The 22077-nt window shown below is 42.9% G+C and overlaps 1 protein-coding gene across 6 annotated transcripts in view; it reads left to right on the top strand.

Annotated features, from left to right (window-relative positions):
- The window catches only part of SCAPER (S-phase cyclin A associated protein in the ER), a 439517-nt gene extending 418276 nt beyond the window's left edge, over positions 1–21241 (top strand). For all 6 annotated transcript variants that reach the window (XM_045541852.1, XM_045541833.1, XM_045541866.1 and 3 more), the window contains 3 exons: positions 15305–15496; positions 18110–18161; positions 20696–21241. In XM_045541852.1, the coding sequence (XP_045397808.1) occupies positions 15305–15496; positions 18110–18161; positions 20696–20799 (348 nt within the window). In that variant the 3' untranslated portion in view covers positions 20800–21241. The remainder of the gene's footprint in view (positions 1–15304; positions 15497–18109; positions 18162–20695) is intronic.
- Positions 21242–22077: the final 836 nt, after the last annotated feature.

Consider the following 22077-nt stretch of genomic DNA (forward strand, 5'->3'; position numbering starts at 1 on the left):
ACTCGTACCCCATAAATCTATTGAAATAAAATAAAAAGTAAAGTCTCTGAGAAGTCTTGCAGTAAAATAAATAAATAACAAAATGAAATAAAAGGTTGGGAATCCGCTAAGCTCCTTCAGCAGTGCCAGGAGATCAGGAGGCTGAGTGGGGTCATTGTGAGAGCTTAGTTTAGCCACAGGGTGTCCTGAAGTTAATCACCCCCTCCTGAGCTCCATCCCAGGACCCGGTCCCGCTTCAGAGCAGCAGCAGATGCACAAAGGGAAGCCAAGCAACAGACCCTCAGCGCCCTCTTCCCAGGATACCCAAACCCAGACTCTGAACAAGCTTCAGAGACAGAAGCTGCTGCCAGGTCAGCGGAATGCACAAAACTCTGTAACCCTTTGCTCGGGTGAAAATCTTCTACTGGGGTGTCAAACATACAGAAGAAAATGAGGCCAGAAAGAATCTTTTATCAAATTTTAACTCATGACCAATGATAAATATCATTTTGGGGGGCTTGTGTTGGCCTTCAGTCATGGATAGGGCCTTTATAATAAATTATTCTGAGATAAACAGTACAGACTTAGCTTGTAACCACAGAGAAAATACGTCTCTTGAAATAGGAAATTTCATATAAGACACTCATCAGTCACAGAAAGCCCATCACCATGGAACAAACACTGGTGCGGTCGTCAGGATTACTGGATCCTTTTGCAGCTTTGCAGTTGTGTGACTCTGGACAAATCACTGCCCTTCTCTGAGCTTTAGTTTCCTGTTTGTAAAAGGAGTTAGGTTGGGTGCTCCGAAGGGCCCTTCCAGCTCTGATAGAGGATAAATATATAATTCTAAGTTGAATTGGGAAGTCATGGCCAGACCAGCATTTAGATAAATTTAATTATTTTCATTTCTAACTACAGTAATCACAAATGCTCCATTCTGATCACACTGGCCTTAGACACACCTTGCATCTCTCTCACCTCAAGCCTTTGTCTTTGCTGCTTGAACACCTGGAACATTTTCCTTCAGAAGTCAGCATGGTTTGAGGGGCTCACTTCCAAAGGAGGCTTCTCAGAAGTCATATTATTAGAGAAGCCTTCCCTGACCATGGTATGATATCTACAATAAGGAATCAGCCCCGTGGTCACCGTTTTCCCTTTGCCCTGCTTAATTTTTCTTCACGCATTTATTACACCCTGACATTTATTTATTTTGCCTGTTTTATTTATTTTGTTGGTCTTCCTGCCCCTCTAAAATGCAAGTACCCTGAGAGCAAGGTCTTTGTCACCAGTGCCTCCCACAGTCTGGTACCTAGCAGTTATCTAATAAATATGTGTCGAATGAATGATTAGATGCTGAGATAATATAAGTCTCTCCTTATGTATACTGCTACAGAAAAGGTTAAAATGGCCCCAGATTTTGAAAGACACAGCACTTTTATTTTACTGACCAAATCTCCTAAACCGACTTTTGGCTAAAAATTTAAGAGCCAGTCCTTTGACACTATAATTTATTTATTTTTGGAACTTTTGCTGGAGCCAGTAGCTTTGAGATCCAAAGGAAACTACTGCTGTATATGAGAAAACAGCAATGTGTGAGGGAAAGTTTTAGAGGCAGACTCTCGAGTTCAAGTGCCAGCCCCTCCTCTCACTCAGGTGGTATCTGGCCTTCAGTAGGTTGTCCTGGGTGTTGCTTTCCTCAGCTACAACATAGAGACAAGCGTTCTCATTCTTAAGGTTGTTGTGAAGATTAAATGTAATCCTTATTACTCAGGTCCTGACTTTATTTGACTCTTGCTATGAGAGTGGATGCCCTTGGGGTCTTTGCTCACCAAATTGGTGGCATTATCACAATAAATCTACTCTGACTTATTATGAGTTGACTTTTTTAAAAGATTAATTTCAAAATATTAAGGTGTACAAGTGTTTTTGTTACATGGGTGAATTGTATAATGCTGAAGTCAGGGCTTCTAGTGTGCCCATCACCAGAGTAGTGTTCCTTGTACCTAATAGGTAAGTTTTCACCCCTCATCCCCCTCCTGTCCAAAAAAAGCTTTTTGACAGACACATCCCACTCTAAGAAAGTACACAATGGGAAAATCTACGTTTGAAGATACAAAATCACCATATCATTCATTTTAATAGCAAGTTTCCTGAGGGCATTTTAAAATATTCTTAAATCTCTTCACATGTAGTTCCTTTGGGAACGTGCACCTTGTAGTCCAGCGTCAGATGCACACACCCCGTCAGAGAACCTGGGGTGCTGGGGTCCCGTGCAGACAGCGCGGCCCCGACAGCTCTCTGCTTTAAGGCTTTGGGAGTGCGCTTTGCAGTTGGCTGAGAGGAGCGTGGGCTCTGGAGTGCTGGTCCCTCTGTACCACTCAGTTCCTCTGTGATCCTGGACAGACCGCCTACCTTCCTGGTGCCTATTGCCCCATCTATAAAATAAGAGTTATATTAATAACACCTCATGGGGTTGTGCAAATTAAATTAGCCCGTTCACCTAGTGATTAGCACATCCCCTGGCCCAGAACAAATGTTAACTCATAATACTATTGCTGAAATTATCATTGTCTGCCTCCAGATTCCCTGCTCTTAATGGGAAAATCCCTGGAGTATCCACTCCAGTCAGCTCTGACACTTAATATCACCTTAAATAAGCCATCTCTGCTGTCAGAACGTGTGTCCCCATCTGTTGAGAAACTGGAGAAAGCTCAGGGGGTCCTCCCTTCTCAGGGTCTTTGGGCTGCCACTCAACACACTGTTCTGACACAGCCACCAAGGGGACTTGGGAGGGTCACTCTGGCTCTGGTCAGCTGCCAGCTCCCTTTCCCCAGAAGCATGGCTGGTTCAGCCGGACACACCTGACAGGTGATAAACATATGCTCTTCTGGAAGGCAGTGAAGGAGAATCTCCACTCACCACTTGGGGCTGTAGAAGCAGGAGGGGGAAGACCTCACACCCAAATAATTCTCTTCCATATAGGCCACTGCTAAACTGAAAACACACCATAGAGATAACTCAGAGGTGCACTGAGATTGTGTTAGAAAAAGAAACTGGAAAATGGCTCACATGAATCAATGTGAACATTTAATGGGCCTTAATTGGAACCGTATCCTACTATACTTAGAGCAGAGAGATGAAAGCAGAAGAAATCTGAGAGACCATTTATTTCACTTGAGAAAGCAGTAAACTGAAACTACAAAAAGATTTGATGACTATTATATTTTTATGATTAAATAAAATTGTCATGGACTAGTGCTGGCGAGCCCATAAATGTTCCATGGAATGTATCCGTGCTCTCTGGCTGCTGTTAGGTTATGACTAGAAAACCTATCAGCCTGTGTTCTGCATTTATTAACCCTGCTCTTCTCATACCACCCAAAAGCTCCATGGTGAGGAAAGTTTGTCCCCAGTTCTCCTCACAGGAAATGTCCAAAACCCACATGGAATATTTGCATTTTAAGGCATTATTAAATGCTGTCCACCCACCTCCCTGTCCCCCCAACACACACATCTCCTGTTAGTACGTAATGGACGTAATCTTTCTAGTGCTCTGTGTGGTGTGTGTGAGAGTGATCAGTTCTCTTTTCCTAGAAAATCAGAATAGGTACTTGTTGAGAATTTTGGGGTGGCATATCTTATCTGATGACTTTTTTCATTTGTTCTTAAGGGAAAAAAAGCTCCTTCTCTTTTACCATATTTAAGTGTAGAACCTGGCTGGTATGGGCAGTGTAGGGTGCATGTATGTGTGCGACTGCTCATAGCGTAGGATTATATTATGTCTGCAAGTTCACAGCCTTGCAACTCCCCTCATTGCCAGGGAGGAGAAGGACTCGTTCTAGGCTCCTATACATCACCCACAGCTTTCTGTGACCAGCTATCCTCCTACCCCCACCCCCAGTGGAAAATGGGACACCAATAATGCAAATACACAGAAAATCCAAAATAAAGTAGTGTCTCAAATTTATAACGATGTGGTGAGTCTACAGAATTTCCAAGGTCAGTGCTCTATAGACAGGGTTCTTTCTCAAGTGTAAATTAAAGTGGAAACAGCACTTTTGGGCATTGTCCCTGATGAATTATAGAACCTGGGACTTTTAGGGTTAGCCAAGCCTTTGAGAAAATCTAGCCCAACCTTCTTGTGCTGTAAGATGTGTTTGAACAGAATTTAAAACATGCTTCATTTAAAAGGTAACTCTTCTCACAGAATAGACAATATGAAGGAAGGAAAAAGAGGCTTTAACATAGAACAGAAAGCTGGAGGGTGACTTATTCTTGGGGAAATGCCAGTATCATGAGCTTTGTGTCCGTATGAACATTCATCACTCATTCTTTGTCTCATTTATCAACTTTTACTAAATGCCCACCCTGTGTCAAGCTATGTGCTGGGAGAGGCAGAAACAAATACAACCCAGACCTTGTCCTGGTGAAGTCCACAGCTGGGGGGCAATGCTGTCAGTGCTGAGACTCATTCCTTCCTTCAACAAACGTGTAATGCCTGCCGGGCGCTGTTCCAGACACCCAGGATACAGTGGGAAGCAAAATAGACGAAGTCCCTGCCCTCACGTTGCTGATGCTCTGGGGGCTGAGGGAGACGCTAAACAACCCTGGATCTGTGCTAAAGGGTCCTTTTGAAACTTTCCCAGTGGGGGTGGTCCTTGAACTGATACCTGGAAGTGGAATACTTGCCGGATAGCAAGGTAGGAAGGCCATTCCAGGTGTGGGAAAGAACATGAACAAAGGGACTGAGGTGTAAAATGGCCTGGCAGGTCCAGGGAGCTGCAAGCTGTTCATTCTGACTGGAGCTCAGGATACAGGAGGAAGAACAAGAGCCAAGATTGCAGAGGCAGGCATGGCCCATGTAGAGAGGGACCTATGTGCTGGCCAAGAACTTGAGGGTTGATGCTGTAGGAGACGAGGAGCCTCTAACTGTTAGGAGCAGGAGAAGGATATGCCAAACCCAGAGTCCACTCCAGCGTATGGAGAGTGGGTAGGTGGGCATCGGATGCCCACACCAGAGCTCCAGGGCTGTGAGCAAGTGCTGCTGGTTCTGAAGCATTATTCTCCCTGCAGAAAAAGAATGACGTTTGAGGATAGGACCTGCCAAGAAGGCTCTTTTGCATCTCTATATTAGTGGCACCCGTTACACAGCCTGCTGAGGCAGAGAGGAACTGATCAGCTGCCTTCTCATGTGGTTCCCCTGGAAGACAACAACTCGCCCCCACTGTGAGGAAAGCCCTTGTTTCTCTGGGATCACCTGGTTTCCAAGCCCCCAGCTTGGCATTAGTTTCTCCTGATGACTCTGGCCACTTTCCTCCCCACTTCCCTTCTCTCTCTCTCATCCTCCTCATTTTGCTGGTGCTAAAAGAGCACTGAATCCCTGGGACCACCGGGAAGAAGGTTAGTGCTTCAAGGGCCTGCTGCCAAGATCTCTGCGTTTAATCTCAGCCTAGAAATCATCTTATGGGAGAAGCAAGTTTGGGAGGATAAGAATTTGTTTGCACCACTAGCCAAGGGAATCTTGTGTTTCTCTGCTCTGATTGATTTGATTATATATGTCGACAGACTCTTCAGATGTTTCTCCTGAGATATTAAAGCCACTTCTACACTCTTCCTACCTATCCCTAAGGCATCAGATTAAAGAAACAATTTGTGTTTGGGGCATGCCATGTTCTTTATATGATATGTAGAGGTCACTGGCCTCAAGGATCCTCTTGTCATGTTGCTCCTGGGCCTGATCTCCAGGTGTGATGAACTTGGCAGGAGCAATGTGGGCAGAGGTACTTGGCCTGTGCACTGGCCTAGTCTGCCCACGCAGCTGCTGCGTCGTTAGCATTGTAGCAGGGCCAGTTTTGCAGAAAGGACTGCAACAACTATTTTACTTTGTTTCTGCTCTGCTAGAAAAAATATTCTTTGTTCCATGATTTACAGACTCTCTCGGTTGTCTCTTTTAATGAATTTAGATGTCTAGACACCTATTTTTGCCCTTCTGTTAAGGACATCTTGTCTCTGACAAGAAAAAAAAAAAAACACAGGAATTCTTAGGCGTTAAGCATTTGCCCTGTTGAGATTAACTCTTTGTATACATTTCTGTCTGACTCCATAACCCACGCACCCCACCACACTGACCAACAGAGCTGGTTTGGCCTGAGGTTTGACAGACAAGTAAGTTCACAAGTCTGGTTGAAAGAAGCTGCCTCTGCTCTGCCTGCCCCTAATCTCTGCATCTTTGTGCCAAGAGGCTATTGGATCAGATAGGATGATGGCCAAAGTACCTAGTCAGCTGTTCTTACAGATTCAAAGACAGTATTATCTGAGGACCTCGAAGGCCCTAGGATGAGTAGGCCCAGAGCTCTGGTGTGACATGTGCAGGACCCCCGGAGTAAGGTTTGGGAACCAAAGCTCAGTCCTCATTCGTTCGTTCCCCAGATATTAACAAACACCTATTTACTAGGCACGTGCTAGGCACCATGCCACGTCCTGGGGATAGAGCAACCAACAAAAGCCCTGTCCCCACTGAGCACACAACCTTATGACTGCTGAAAACTGGGATTCGCATCAGACTATCTTCCCCTAAACAACTGCTACTCTACAGTGGGACCAAGTGTGTAATTTAGACACTTGCCAGAAGGCCTTATGGAGGAAAAAAAAAAAAACACACACACACACAACTGATAAAAATAACACAAAATGGAGAGCTTTCTAAAACCACTGATGGAGTCCTTCTTAATAAGGAGAGAATTCAGATTCACTCTTACATCTTACTAAAATCAGCAGATTCACAGAGTATCAGTAGGTTAAAACAGAACCTGACCATTCCCTATTTCATTTCCTTGAACGTGAGTTCTAGAGACCTGGAAATTTTACTATGGGACACCATGGTCATATATGTTATATATGTAGATTACTGGAAAATATAGATTTTTTTTTTTACTTGATATATACTTTTGCAGATGACCACATTTACCTTTAAAACACAATATGTGTTTAACAACTATTTCTGATCATGTTTATAATATTACACAGTTTTTTGCCTTCTTATATATTTTTTGATGCCTTAAAAAATGAGTTCTGGCCGGGCGCGGTGGCTCACGCCTGTAATCCTAGCACTCTGGGAGGCCGAGGCGGGTGGATCGCTTGAGGTCAGGAGTTCGAGACCAGCAAGAGCGAGACCCCGTCTCTACTAAAAAAAAAAAAAAAAAAAAATAGAAAGAAATTATCTGGCCAACTAAAATATATATATAGAAAAAATTAGCCAGGCATGGTGGCGCATGCCTGTAGTCCCAGCTACTCGGGAGGCTGAGGCAGGAGGATCGCTTAAGCCCAGGAGTTTGAGGTTGCTGTGGGCTAGGCTGACGCCACGGCACTCACTCTAGCCCGGGCAACACAGCGAGACTCTGTCTCAAAAAAAAAAAAAAAAATGAGTTCCTACTACTGTGTTAAGGCACATGAGGATTATCATGTATATGGAAGCAAATTTTTAAAGTGTAGCATACTAAGTAAAGGTAATTAGTTATAATTAATAAGATATGTTAGTACAGTATAGTATTGCTCTTAAGACCAACCAAAAAGGGTAGAGATACTTACTCTTATGCCAAATGGTTCTGGGCAACTTTTTGAATTCTCATTTCTGCTTGAAATAATTTTAATTCCCACCCCTTCACTTATTAGTGTCAGCCGATGCTTCTTCCTCTTGTCAGTTTACCTAACCCGGCAGTCTTTCTAATTTGCTGATTCCGATCTACTATAAGCAAGAAAGGCTACTTTAATTAGACTTGCATCTGAAATGTGAATTGGCACTGGGTTGGAGCTTGCGGAACTCTCCTGTGCGTAACTGGTGTGTATTTTGTGGAAAGTCTGGGCACTCTGTGAGGGCAGGGATGTCTCTGACTTGGTCAGTTTTCCATTCCCAGTGCCCTGCCTGATGCTTGGCCGGAGTGGGTGCTCAGCACGTATTTGACGAACACACCAATCTCTCTGCTCAGAGGCCTGCTTGCTCCTTTCCTGGTGGTTGGCTACATTCCAGGTGGCCACAGTTGGAGGAAAGGATCCCTCTGGGTGAGAAGAATCAGGACGTTTTACATTTATATAACACAATAGACTCTCCATGGCCTTTCCTAGCCGCTCTCCCTGGAATCCCACGGAGTGAATGTAACAGTTATCATTTTATAGATGTGAAATGTGCACACTGCCCCCAGGCCTATTGCATTTTTAAACCAGACTTGTGACCACTCAGTACTCTATCTCCACTTTTTGTTTGTTTGAAACTTAACTTTTGGGTAAAACTATACAGAGCATACCAAGTATTAATATTATAAATATATTCTACATGATAGTATTTGTTTCAAAAATATAAGACCAGGTTTGCAAGGCACTCAAAACCTGTCAAGGCTGCTGCGGAAGGGAGCCAACTACACGGCCACAGTAAGAGGGTGCTCATTTTGGAGTCACATGTTCCAACAGTTCATTCCTGAGAGTCTATCCCCAGCAGCAACCCTTCCTCTCTTTCAAGTTCTTACATCTGATAATTTGAGACAAACCCTTGGCACAGCCCAGCACCTAGCCAAGAACTGGTTATTTGATACCAAGCCAAGAACAGTATAGGTTTTTAAAGAAAGGCCTTTTGTGTTAGTTTAATCTCTGTGTGTCGGTTGGTTTAGTCTATTTAGAGTGGCAGTATGTCATCCTCATCTTCATCTGGGCTGGCAAAGTCATGCAAGAAGCTGACTGGTGGCCAGTTATGGGAGTGAGCTTAGGCCTGGCAACAGAGAGCCCCTCTGCCCAGGAAGGGGTGGCCTCATGAGTCTTATAGCCCTGGATGGGCCTGGGAGGCGAGAAAGAAGCCAGCACTCAGAGTCGTGGAAATTTTCTAAGCCAGCTCTACCGATGACCAGGTGGGGGACCTGGGACAAGTCTCTCGAACTTTTTGAGCATAGTTTCCCCATTGTATATCCCTGTCTACCCACCTCAGAGTTTAGAGACTCAGCTAACCTAGGTAGAAGGGCTCTACAGCCCATCGCATACTGTCTCTGCCACTGACAGGCTTGCTGCTGTGCTGGGGGTTGCTGAGGTCTGGCGACGCAGCGTCTTGGAGCACCTTGAGTTCCTCCGTATTAAGTGAGACTCCAGTGTTGCCCACACCCACAGAGGGGGGAGGATCTTTTCCAGACCTCTCCTTGTAACCAGGCCAGGGATCTCGGAGTTGGGACCCAGGACTCCTGGGATCTCAATCCTAACTTCCTTCCAGGATAGGAAATAGCTTATCGCAAAATCCACTGGTTAGGTACTCGATATGCAGACCTAAGGCAACGTGATATAAACACCACTGAGGCCTCAAATTCAGAAAATGGCATCTATACCTCATGAGAAGAGGTGCAGTATGATTTTTTTCCCCAAGACAAGGCACCAATGAGTTTGTTAACTAGGGGCCCTCTGTCACATTGTTTCATTCATTCCAGTAACTTTGAGGGCCTCCTCTGTGCCTAGCCCTCCAGCAGAGCAATGGAAGACACAAGAGGGAAAGACACAGTTCCTGCCCTTCTGGAACTGGAAATTAAGCTACATACACTTGGATATGTGATAGCTGCTGCCATGTCTTTGGGTTGAAAAGGAAAGACTGTTTGGCTGTGTTGCCTGGGAAGACTTCCTGGGCTTAGGGATTTCCTTAAGTGTTTCAAGAGAAACTTATCCTGGGTCTGAATCAGGAGCCCACAACACCAGCCTATTAGCTTTGGCTCTTCCTGCTCTATTTTGAGGTTAACAAGCCTAGCACAACAGCCTCGAAACGCACATACACACAGTACGCTAAGCCTCTGTTTCTCTGTACCACTTACCTGTGTTTCTTGGATCACGCTTGTGCTGGGATTTTCTTTTCAGAGTTGTCAGAATGCATTTCCTACTCCACCACCACAAGGTCCTGGCTGGCAGCCGCAGCACTGTTTGCACAGCTCTCTCCTGTGCAGACGGGGCCAGGGAGAGACCGCAGCGATGGCTTCCCCGGTGACATGAAGCTGGCTGATGAGTCCCAGCCAGAGAGCAGGGCCTACCTCTGCCAGTCCCTCTGTTCTGAAGAGTAGCCCTTACAGAGACGTGGGGGGAGGAGGATGGAAGGCATTCACTGGGCCTCACAGTGGGAGGGGCTTCTGGTCCTGCCCCTGTGTGGAGGTCTCATCCAGCAGGAAGCTTGGAGCAGCAGAACTGCTGGGCTAACCAAACTCATAGCTAACACTACTTTATACTTTATGGTCTCAGACAATGTCTCATTGGATCCTCATCCAAACCCTGAAGGCTGCCACCTACCCCCATTTTACAGAAAGACCCTAAGGCTCAAATTAGTTAAGTGACCATAGCAGATCAAAGGCAGACCCAGACTAGGGCCCAGGGCTACCTAACACCTGCCCTCTTGTGCCAACTCCACGACGTAATGGCCACTGAGAAATGCATGGCCCAAGAAGAGCCACTCAACTCTGAAACCGATTAGCAATAGTAGTAGCCTTTCTAATGGAGCATGATTCCAGCCGAGGGCGAGGAGGAATGAATGAGTAAGGGTTATGCTGTGGACTGAATTGTGTTCTCTCAAAATTCTTATGTTAAAGCCCTAACCCCCAGTATGATTGTACTTGGAGATGGAGCTTTTAAGAGGTAATTAAGGTTAAATGGGACCTAATCCAATAGGATTGGTGGCCTTATAACAAAAAGAGAGAGTTCTCCCTATACAAATACACTCACCAGGGAAAGACCATTTGAGCACATGGTGAGAAGGTGGCCATCTGCAAACCAGGAAGAAGGTCCCCACCAGAACCTGACCACGCTGGTACCCTCATCTCAGACTGGCAGCCCCCAGAACTGTGGGAAATAAATTTCTGTTGTTTAAGCCACCCAGTCTATGGTATGTTGTTATACCAAGCCAACTAAGACAATCTGGTATTGAATCTATGAGCTGGTTCCTTCCACCAAAAATTCCTCCACCTACAATTTCCAGGTACCCCCATCCAATCCAGCCTTCTAGGTCCAACCCACCTGCTCAGTGCAGCCTTCCACATACACCTAAGCGAGAAGAAATCTCTCCTTCCCACGGGGTCCTCTAGCACCGTGTCTTTCCCAGGCTCCTCTGTATTATCATTATCTTTGTATATACTTCCTCTCCCTGGAAGCTAAAGCATGATCCCTCCCCAGTACGTTGAATCTTCTCTTGTGTCTTGAGGGAAGAGACTTACTTTATATTCTTTGCGTCCCTAGCGTATTGCATATTAATATGGCACTTGGCACAGGAGGCACTCAGTAAACGTCTGCTAAAGTTGGAGCTCGCTTCTGACACTATCTGGGTGCACCAAACTTGTATTTCACTTGGTAGGAAGCACCAAGGTTGCAGCCATGGGCCTAATGGGTGGCCAGGTGTCAGTGGGGGACAAAAGGGTCAGTGTGTCCACTCCTCTACTCCACACTCCTTTTTATCCCCAGCATCCAGATCCTCCTGACCTGTCTTTCCACCACACTGTAGCACCCATTGCCAGCATGAAGTTTTCCTTTTTTAAAAAATTAATTTTTATTTACAATTGACACATAATGATACATATTTATGGAGTACAGTGTGATGTTTCAGTGTATGAATACATGGTATAATGATCAAATTGGGGTAATTGCCATATCCATCACTTTAAACAGTTATCATTTCTTTGTGGCAACTTTATTTTTTCTAAAGCCACTATTTCCAGAAACCACTGATAGTTCCAAAAAGAAAAGGGAGTAGTCACAGGGTCTGTCTTTCCCTCTCTCCCTTCCCCAACCCCTCACCAGCAGCACTAAAGAAAAAGTGGTGGGTCACCAGGGCATTTGGGTGAAAGATGCCCTTCTTCAGGGATTGTGGAGTTATGTCCACCAGCCTTTACTTAGAAGACCAAAAGAGGAGCCCGTGCGCTGTGATCTGCCCAGAGAATGATCAGGAATGGCTCCAAGGAAGCCTTGAAGGACTTTCTCTGGTGGTCTATATAGTCAAAGAGTTTCCATACAATTTGTCTCAAATTCAAAATGTGGGAATCTAACTTTCAGTGAGAAAGAATATATTTAAAGCTCCAGCGTGCTCAGTCATGTTCTCTTTCTTTATTTGGGTACTTGATGACACTGTTACATTCGCTTTGTGAAAATTGAGCCATTCACCTAAGAGGGATGGGTGGGTAGCTGTGGGTGTGTGCGTGTATGTGCATTATACTTCAATAAAAAGTTTACTTTGTAAAAAATTCACTACCTTAAAACCCAGAGCAATTGAGAAATTTGTCCAGGGTCACACAGCTAGTTGGCAAATAAAATAAAGGCAGGAACTCAGATCTCCTACAGCACCTATTTTAGAATCACGTCCAAGGACAAGGTTCAATTTCAATGTCTTTGGATCTTAATGTTACTGGAAATTCCCTTGGAGCCCTACTCTGCATCTGCAGGTGGACATCCTATTTGAAAGGCTGTTTCTTACTATTATTGAGGCCATATGTGCTCAATAGCTGATTTGCTGAGTTCTCTCGGGCCGATGACTATGGCCACCAAAGAAATCTACAGTTAGGCCACTCCCTCTGGCTGGTTCAGCGCTCTGGAAGGAGACTCTGTGGGAAAGCCCTTTATGTTTGTGTTGGCTTTTGCACCCTGAAAGGTGGGGCTGGTGGCCTGGCCAGACTCAGGGTGGTGTACCCCTTAGGACTTAAGGGACATCCCTTTGTCTGGACAAAGGTAACAGACCAACAATTTTTTTTTTTTGAGACAGAGTCTCGCTCTGTTGCCCAGGCTAGAGTGCAGTGGCTCCATCACAGCTCACTGCAGCCTCCAACTCCTGGGCTCAAGTGATCCTCCTGCCTCAGCCTCCTGAGTCGCTGGGACTACAGCACTTATTGACTTAGTTACAGTGCCATAAGGAAGGCAAATAGAGAGAACACCATATTGTAAATCTGAGATATCCCTCAATTATGCACATTTTATTGATTCAGCAAGACTCTCATGTCCCATAATGACTCTACTAACTTTCTATAGTTTGAGCAGTCCCAGGTGACATTTTACCACCTAAGGCCCAGGAGCGAATGGCTGGACAAAATAAAACTGAGCCCTGCCCTCGTCCCCCCAACTATCAAAAAGCCCTTCAGACAACACTCTCCTGGTACTCAAGGCTCCAAGCATTAAGGCCAGGCTGTTTGCACTCCCAGCCTTGTTTCCCTACCCCAAAGGGAAGTGCTTAGTCTAATCGCAGACTGTTCACTGTGCTCTTGACATCATGCTCCCACCCTTCTGTGTCACAAACCCACCTGAATTAGCCCATCAAGTCTTAGTGTTACAGATTGGCCCCTTCCTGCACCTCCTGAGCCCATCTCCCCACAATGTCTGAAATGTGGTTTGAAGGACAGTGTGGACTGGATGTCCCATTGTGGCTCTGAACCACACCACTGGTGGAAGGGGGAGGTCTCACCAGCCCTCATAGACTCCTTACCTGTAACCTGGTTAAGTCTTGTCAGGTGGTCCTATGGGTAGAACTCCTTAGCCCAAGGTGATCAAACTGCCTGCATCCATTTGCATCTTCTGCAGTCTAGGGACTTAAAAGTAATGGCCTCTGGCATGTCATCTCACTACACTGTTGGTGATCTCTGTAAATTCACTCTGTAAACAGGCACCTGATAACCAGCTCTGTTCCTTGAGGGGACCAAGAGGTCCCTAATGGGCTCTGCTTCACCCCAGTGAGGTTTAGGAGTCCAAAGAGAGTAAGCTCCACTTCACCTCTGATGTTCAGTGCTAATTTACCAGGAGTTGTCTTTGAGCTAATATTGTGCCTGTGCCAACCAGACTGGCCAGTTTAATACCTTTTCAATTAGCAAATCTTCCAATAATAGCATTTTAACAATGAAGTTTCAAAGAAAAAACTTGTTCTTAATTTTTGTCCCAAGAGGGAAAAAAAGACTTCTAATAATGGTATCATCATAAATTCTAAACTGGTGACCATTTGGCTGTGTTTCAAAATTTGTAGCTAATAATTAAAATAAAGATTTAAGTAAATGCTTTATCAATAAAGTAAATGGTAGGGCATATTCTCAGCCAGTGTCAGCAATGGCAGCACATAGCCATGTGTAGAACTGTCACACAGTGTGAGTCTTTAAAATTCCTCCTGGATTTGAAGGTATTAACAAGTCCCTATCAACATTCTCTAAAGGTTTTTGATGTCATTTTAGCTATTGAACGAAAATATGTGAACTATTACTTTGTTGATTTTGTTCTTAAACCAAACTGCATTATCATCTGAGAGTGTGTTCTTAAAGTATTGTTAAAAGTACTTTGAAAACTTGTAAATCCCTGTAATTTATGTTTCTCCTGCCTCTGCTGTTTCATTCTGTCCTTCTGGTTTTAATTTGAATGCAGTCCTGTCTGGGTGTGTACCTGTAAAATTGTGTTTTTCCAAGTACAATTTACAGTCTTGACCCTAGGTTTTACAGTGTTCCTAACCTTCTAGGAGCTTCCTCCTGGACCATGAAGTGGGCTTTGGGTCACCCAGCTCTTTCATATTAGAACTGTCTAATCAAAGTTACTTGAAACAGATCTGATTTTGACATTTCTTAGTTTATCATGTAGGCCTCGGGAGTGAATTAGGAAGGCTTCCCTGCAAGCCCATTAATTTCGTTGCCCTATTTCTTTAAATGTACACAGTTGTAAACCTAGACTGCTTCAAGACAACAGTCTCATTTATCTAAACAATTCTCCTTTTAGACTCAGTGGCACTGATGGAAACAAAGATAAGGAGTATGGATTGGAGGAAGGATCTTTTGGAGCCTGAACTTGCTGAAACTGTCCCACACCCCTTACAATTCCCTTTTCTTTCTAGGACTTGCCTACACACCCAATAGATCTGCATTCAGTATATCCCGGGAGCCAGGTTAAGGGAGGACTGCAGTGGACAGGGCCATAGGAGAGAGGATCTGACTTTGTTGTGAGTGAGCACTTTGCAGGTTTAAGGAATGTGCCTACCCTGCTTCAAGGTGGCGGGAGGAGCGTTGTCAAGGCAGTGCCTATTCTGAGTCCCTTTCACAGGCATCCTCTCCATGGCAGCCACCCCTGTCATCATGGGTTATAGTAAGTTTCAAATGGCTACAGAACTTGCAGAATCCTTTCCTTAAATTGAGAAATGAGATTTTGTTGCTGTCTGCTCTTTTCACATGTCACTTAAAGTAAGCTCTGGTAAGAAGTTAGGAGTGTTTTTCCGTAGCTCCTTCAGCATGTTCTCCATGGTCTGAGCGGCCTGTGCTGGAGGGTGAGGGGCAGGCGGGCTTCTTGGCAGTTGACCTGGGCTCCTCCTCTGCTCCAGGTGATCGTGCAGTCCGGCCGCCACCCCACCGTGCTGCAGAAGCTCTGCCAGCTGCCCTTCCAGTATTTCAGTGACCCGCGGCTGATCAAAGTGCTGTTCCCTTCGCTAATCGCTGCTTGTTACAACAACCGTCAGAACAAGATCATTCTGGAGCAAGAGATGAGCTGTGTTTTACTGGCCACTTTCATCCAGGTACCTTCTACTTTATGCCTGATTCTCTGGCTTTGTGTAAACTAATGCGACTGAAAAGTACAAGCGAGCCAGCTGTTCATTTTCGCCTCCCACACTACCTTTTAAACACTTCACGTTTTTCTGTGCTTAAGAATTAATTTCCAAAATATCAGGATAGTTTCTGAAATATCATTGATAAAACCGGGGTTGAGAGTTGAATAATTTTTACTTGGAAGATTTCAAAGAAAGGATATTTTTCCAGTTAGTAAAATGGTAACCTGCACTTGGGAAATGTCTTTAAAGGACGGCCAGACTTCTTTAAGGCTTTAACTGTATGTTTATCTTGCTTTTAGTCTAGCTATAGGAAACAGATAATAATTGCTGAAGAAAGATGAATTAAAACCAGTTTATTTGTAAATTTTTTAATAAATGATTCTTATATATATGAACATGTGTGTAAAATTAAAACCTTATATTGCTTTTTTAAAAAACCTAAAACTTTTAAGTACAGCCTTATATTTTTCTGATCCAGTTAAATTCTGTAGGACCAGAATCAGAATTGGTGCCATAGCAAAGTAATATTTCCACATCTAAATTAACTCAAGTCGACTGACAATAGAAAAATCAAGTCGACTACTTTTTAACATTTACTAATGACTAATCATGTGACTTTTTTCCTGTCGTCATTGTAGATCATTATTTGCTGAAAATCTCCCATTTTCTTTCAAATGTTCCACCATAAAATCAATGTTTTTTTGCTCTATGACACACATGTGATTAGTACACGATGCTTTCTAGTCTTCTTAATAGTGTAAGAGTGTAAAAGTGTAACTGTTGTTCCAAGTTCTGGCTAATATATTTAATACATCTATCACTGTCAAAAGGGTAGTACGGTACCCAGAACTACAGACGATGGCTCAAGTTCCCTAAGCCTTCTTCACCTTAGACAATAATTAGTAGTTTACATTTTCTAAACTGTCCTCTATTAGATAATTAATAAACACAACTAGATCAATCATGTTTAGAAAAGTTTTATTTTCAGCTTAATTGTTCTGTTTGAGTCTGGGTTCCATTTTCTGGAAAACTTTTCAAGTCAGATACTCAGACCTACAAGTATGGATTTTGAAAAACTGTCTTATAGTTAAATTAAAATGCTAATAAAGTCTTACAGCATATAACCATCATATCAACACTTAGGGTTCTTCATATATTCTTAGAGCCTTCAGATTAAATTAAATGGAAAATACATTATGGATCATTTTAAGACAATCTTTTTAAATTCCCATTATTCATTCTTTTACTCAGCAGGGAATGTCTGAGTGTGCACCGTATGCTGGGCTCGGCTCTAGGCACTGGGAATGCAGCAATGCATAAAACAGATAAAAATTCCTGCCTTCGCAGATCTTTCATTAGAATGAGGAGTCAAACAAACAAACAAAATAGTAAAACAAATAGCATGTCAGTTGGCGATAAGTGCTGTGCAGAAAAGTGAGGCGGGGAAAGTGGGCTGGGGACTGCAGGGAGAGGGCGTGCAGCTTTTCATGGCCCAAGCAGGGAGGCCTCAGCAAGGACGGTGATATCTGAGCAAAAACAATTTTATATCCATACCAACTTAGTTCCTTACGTTTTCAGCTGCTAATAAAACAATTTATAAAGCTACAAATGATATCATAATATAAAGTAAGGATTTATGATTTTAAAAATCCATATTTAACACAAATTTTGTAAATGCTATAGAAATTTCTTATGTTGCTTATTTGGGATAGCGTGTTAGACTAGTAGAGTTAAATCAAGTTTTTTTCTATAAATAATTGTGCTCAAGGGAATGAATATACATTGGGCTTTAGTTTATAAAATGGTTCTTTTCAGGCTGGGCAAGGTGGCTCATGCTTGTAATCTTAGCACTTTGGGAGGCCGAGGTGGGAGGATCACTTGAGCCCAGGAGTTGGAGACCAGCCTAGGCAATGACGAGACCCTATCTCAACAAAAAAATTTTTTAAAAATTAGCTGGGTGTGGTGGCACACTCCTGTAGTCCCAGCTACTGGGGAGGCTGAGGCAGGTGGGTCACTTAAGCCCAGGAGTCTGAGGTTGCTATGAGCTAGGCTGACGCCACTGCACTCTAGCCCCGGCAACAGAGCAAGACCCTGTCTCAAAAAAAAAAAAGAAAAAAAAAGGAGCTGATGGTTTATCATAGGTTTCTGAAGATTTACATATTATATACTACATTTTTCACTTTCCATCTAAAGTAAAATCACCAGACTTTAAGACGTAGGTACAGAATACATAAGGGCTTTTATATTTGTACTTTATAAAATGTTAAAAATCTGTTCATATTTTACGATAGTAAATTTAGCTTAAAATTGTAGTTTATTAGATATAAAATAAAGTTGTAGTTTCCATAGTAGGCAGCAACCTGGCCCCTGGTGATATTTAGCAAAATTTAAGTCATCACTATTTGGTTTAAATGTATGGAAACCCTGATTATGTACATTAGTTTCTTCCGCTTTTATATTTGGGCTCCAAATTGTTCATGCAAAAGTGGTTGCATGAATCAGAAGTGTATTTAAAGCCACCTTTAGTGAAATTCTCTGTTCATGTCATTGTTATAAAAACACTTTTCTCTTCTCACATAGGATTTTGCACAGACTCCAGGTCAGACAGATAACCAGTCTTACCAGCTGAAAGGTATGTCTCTGTTGAAATTGTTTCATGTGTTTGTTAGCCAGATGGACATATTTCCCATCCTTTCCTCTGGAACTTTTGGAGAAATCAATTTAGTACATCACCTAAAACATTTCAGAGTCAGATACCAAGTATATTTCAGTAAGTAAACTGATTTTGTCATGAAGCATTAGTGCGTAAGAATATACAGAGAAATCTATAAAAAAGAAAAGCACAAAACATTTTTGTGTAATTATTCTCACCTCATGCAAGATACATTAAATGGTGAATACAAAAGAACTACTTTGTAATACAGGAGACAATCAGATTATTAATATTGGCCTACATTACTCACATAAAGGCTGAAATCACATGGGTTTGGTTCCTTACCCATGTTCAGAATAGTTATCAATGATAGTAGTCCATATTTTCCCCCTAAATTCAAATACTTGAACTTTTTTATTCAAAATAATTGTTTTATATGGAGAAAAAGCCATCAAATTAGCAAAGTCCAGAGGCCAAAAGATTTACAAATTTTTTCCATATAGTGTTCCTGCTGAGGTCTTTCCTGTGATCAGAATTGGAGATTTAGAATTTTAAACTGCATTTTTACTTTTATAAATATTCTGCTACCCAGACTGTAATTGAAAAGTACATGTTGCTCTTTGTCTGGCTATCGTGACAGCGTCCCTGATTAATGAGACCCTAATCCAGATTTTCCCCAATTCGTCCATTAGTTTGATAGTCTTTAAAGTGGCCATTCAGAGGCCCACTCCCAGCAGGACCCTTTGGGACACCAACCAAGGAGCCCTTATTTGGAGGGGGCTTACATTGGACTCCCCATCTCTCTCTCTCTCTCTCTCTCTCTCTCTCTCTCTCTCTCTCTCTCTCTCTCTCTCTCTCACACACACACACACACACACACACACACACACACACACACACCCCTGAGTCACTATAGTGGGCAGGCACGTGTTGAAAATTACACGGAAGAAAATATAACTAAAGCTGTTACAATATCATGAAAAAAAATGTCATGTTTTATTGACTCAAGTACTCAGAAAAGTAAACAGAAAGCTATGCAACTTTTCAGAAACTCCAGTCAACAGCATAGTCAACAGCATTTGTCTAAGCCAGAATTAGCGTGCAAGTTCAGTTCTGCCCTGACTCAGTCACAGCCCTGTTTTTTCCTTAAAGCTATTGGCGGATACTTGGGAGAAATCAGCATAATGTGTTACTATTTCTTACAAAACCATTTTTAAAGTTTTGGATACATGAAAATACTTAGAAAAATCTTCTAATGTATTTATTTTTTAATTGTACAGCACTGTGGTTTTTGTTTTTGGAGGTTTTTTTGTCGGTAAGAAGTATAGACATTCTTTCTTCTGACTCTTTCTCTTGACTATACATATGAGTCACCATTTGCTGCACACCTGGAACACGCAGTCTCAGGAGCTGCCCGTCTGCCTGGTGGGCTGAGGCCTGTGGAAGTCCCAACCTTCTTTCTTGCCCAAGGGACCATCCTCTCTGATTTTCATGCTGTCCCCAGTTACAGGTTTATACCACAGAATAGCTAATGGGGAGGTGGTCTCTGCTTTGCTCAGAAAGGGTCATCACTATGTTAGCGACAGTTCATAATATGCTTGCTTTTTGTTTTAAATGATGATGCCTCACTAAGTTGCCAGTTTGCGCCTTGGACATCTGTTCCCCTTTTGCTTAGATGAAGCCCTCATAAAATGTCTCAAGACATTTTTAGTTCATTACCCAGGTAAACCTCTAAGTATAAAAGTAGCTCCTGGTAGCACCACATTCTTACTGCTGAGGAAGAATCTGGTTTTCAGATACACACTACTGGCTGTCCAGCTGTGAGCTTGTTCGCTTTGCCTTTAACACTGGCAGGGAAAGCTCCTAATGGTTCCCTCTGCTTTGTCAGAGAGGCAACTGAACGCCACACTGGAACAATTGTAAAGCTAAACGAAATTCATGTTTTTAATTAAACAGACTATTTCAGAAAACAAATGTCATTTGTTGATGAGGATAACAAATGTCAGGCTAACATGGCTAACTTAAGAATAGAATATGTGACTGTTATTTTATTTTGTTCATCATGTATTTTTTTTTTTAAGAGATGGAGTCTTGCTCTGTTGCCCAGGCTGGAATGCAGTGGCCATTCACAGGCTCAATCATAGCTCACTGCGGCCCTGAACTCCTGGGCTCAAGCGATCCTCCTGCCTCAGTCTCCCTAGTAGCTGGGACTACAGGCAAACGCCACTATGCTGGCTTCTGCTTATTTTCTTATTCTGGGGTCCAAAAACAACTTTTTTCCATAATGTTTTATGTAGGGGTTAATGTCTGAATATGCTAGAAACACAAACTGGATTGTGGTTTGAATATGTATTTTATACTATAGATAGATCACCTTATTTACCTAAAATGTAGCATGGTTTATTTGAAGTATATATCTCCATTTTGTACTCGGATATCAAAATAAATTTCTTAGGCTTCAATGAAAGAATTTAATTCTTTTAAACTTTTTTCTACTTTTTTTTTCCTCTCAGGGAAAAGTCCTGGTTCCCAAGACTATCTTGAGCTGGCTAACAGATTTCCTCAGCAGGCCTGGGAAGAAGCGCGACAGTTTTTCTTGAAAAAAGAGAAAAAATAAATGTTTTGGTTGGTTCTGTATTTGAGTACCCTTGTTAATATCTTAAATTGTTCAAAAGAAAATGTTCTAACTGTTCCTTAAGAAACTCATTTTCACATGTTTATACTCTCCCCCTGCACTGTAGATATGGTATATACTTTGCACTATTTATAATGACTGTAGATACTTTAATGTTCCACTTTCTAATTTTGCAAGTTGAGTTTATTCCATTTATGCACAATATCTTGGAGTTTGGTAACTTCCATCCTGTGGTAATACATACTTTGCATTTGTAATATGGGTGAAATTAGATATAAAATTAGCAAGTCTGTTTTGTTCTTGTAATAAAATAACTTATCCTGTTTTCAGTGTTGACTTTTCATGTTAAGGCAATATAAATCTGAAAGAAAAATGTTAATTCCAACTCCTGAAATATCTTAATTAAAGACTGAATTAAAGTTTACTTGCTCTAAATTTCCCTTTTTAAGGTTTGGAGTAAAGACGTTTATAACACTTTCCATTCTCATTACACACTGTGTTCGGGGGACTATTTGAAATGACTTTAGAGCCTTGCAGTCACTGCTCTGCTGAACTTTCCCAGCGGATGACACTGAGGACCTCCCTTCGCATTGCTGAACTGAAATTATCTCCTGAACAAGGATTAGCGTTCTAAAAAGATCAGAGTGAATCAACCTAGAGTATTTTCTCAAATAACTGTGAAATGCAGCAACGCAGAAGGCAAAGTGAAACAGAAGGTCACAGCGGCCCTGAGGAGAGCTTTCAGCCCTCTCCGGAGCCGCCGGGCGTGCGGACCTTCCCGTCTCGTCCTCGCCGTTTCTCCCCGCAGCTGACGGTCACTGCTGAGCCGCTCAGTGAGTGACATCGGTAGTAATTCCTGTCAGATAACGATCAAACATTACCAGGAAAAAAGCTCGGGTTGGAAAAAAAAACCGATCTGATAATGTATTAGACTCAAGACTATTGGAGGGGGAGGACTGGAAAATAGGGGAGTTTTACCTGGTTTTTTAAAAGCAAACTTACCTAATGTTCAGGACACTTCTTTTTGGAGCCTCACCAAGCTGCTGGGTCATGTATACGTTGATTTTTATTTCTTTGCAAATCGAGAGAAAATAAAAAGATCCTCTTAAAAAAAAAAAAAAAAGTCGAACTCCCGGTGCGCCCGGCGTCTTCCCGGCTCCGGCCGCCTCGCGTCGCCCCCGGCGCCGGCGCGGGACCCGGGCGGCCGCGGGCGCGGACTCGGGGCTGCGCGGGCGCGGCGGGGGCAGGTGGCGGCCGCGG

The sequence above is a fragment of the Lemur catta genome, chromosome 1 (genome assembly GCF_020740605.2).
Source record: "Lemur catta isolate mLemCat1 chromosome 1, mLemCat1.pri, whole genome shotgun sequence".
NCBI classification, from domain to species: domain Eukaryota; kingdom Metazoa; phylum Chordata; class Mammalia; order Primates; family Lemuridae; genus Lemur; species Lemur catta.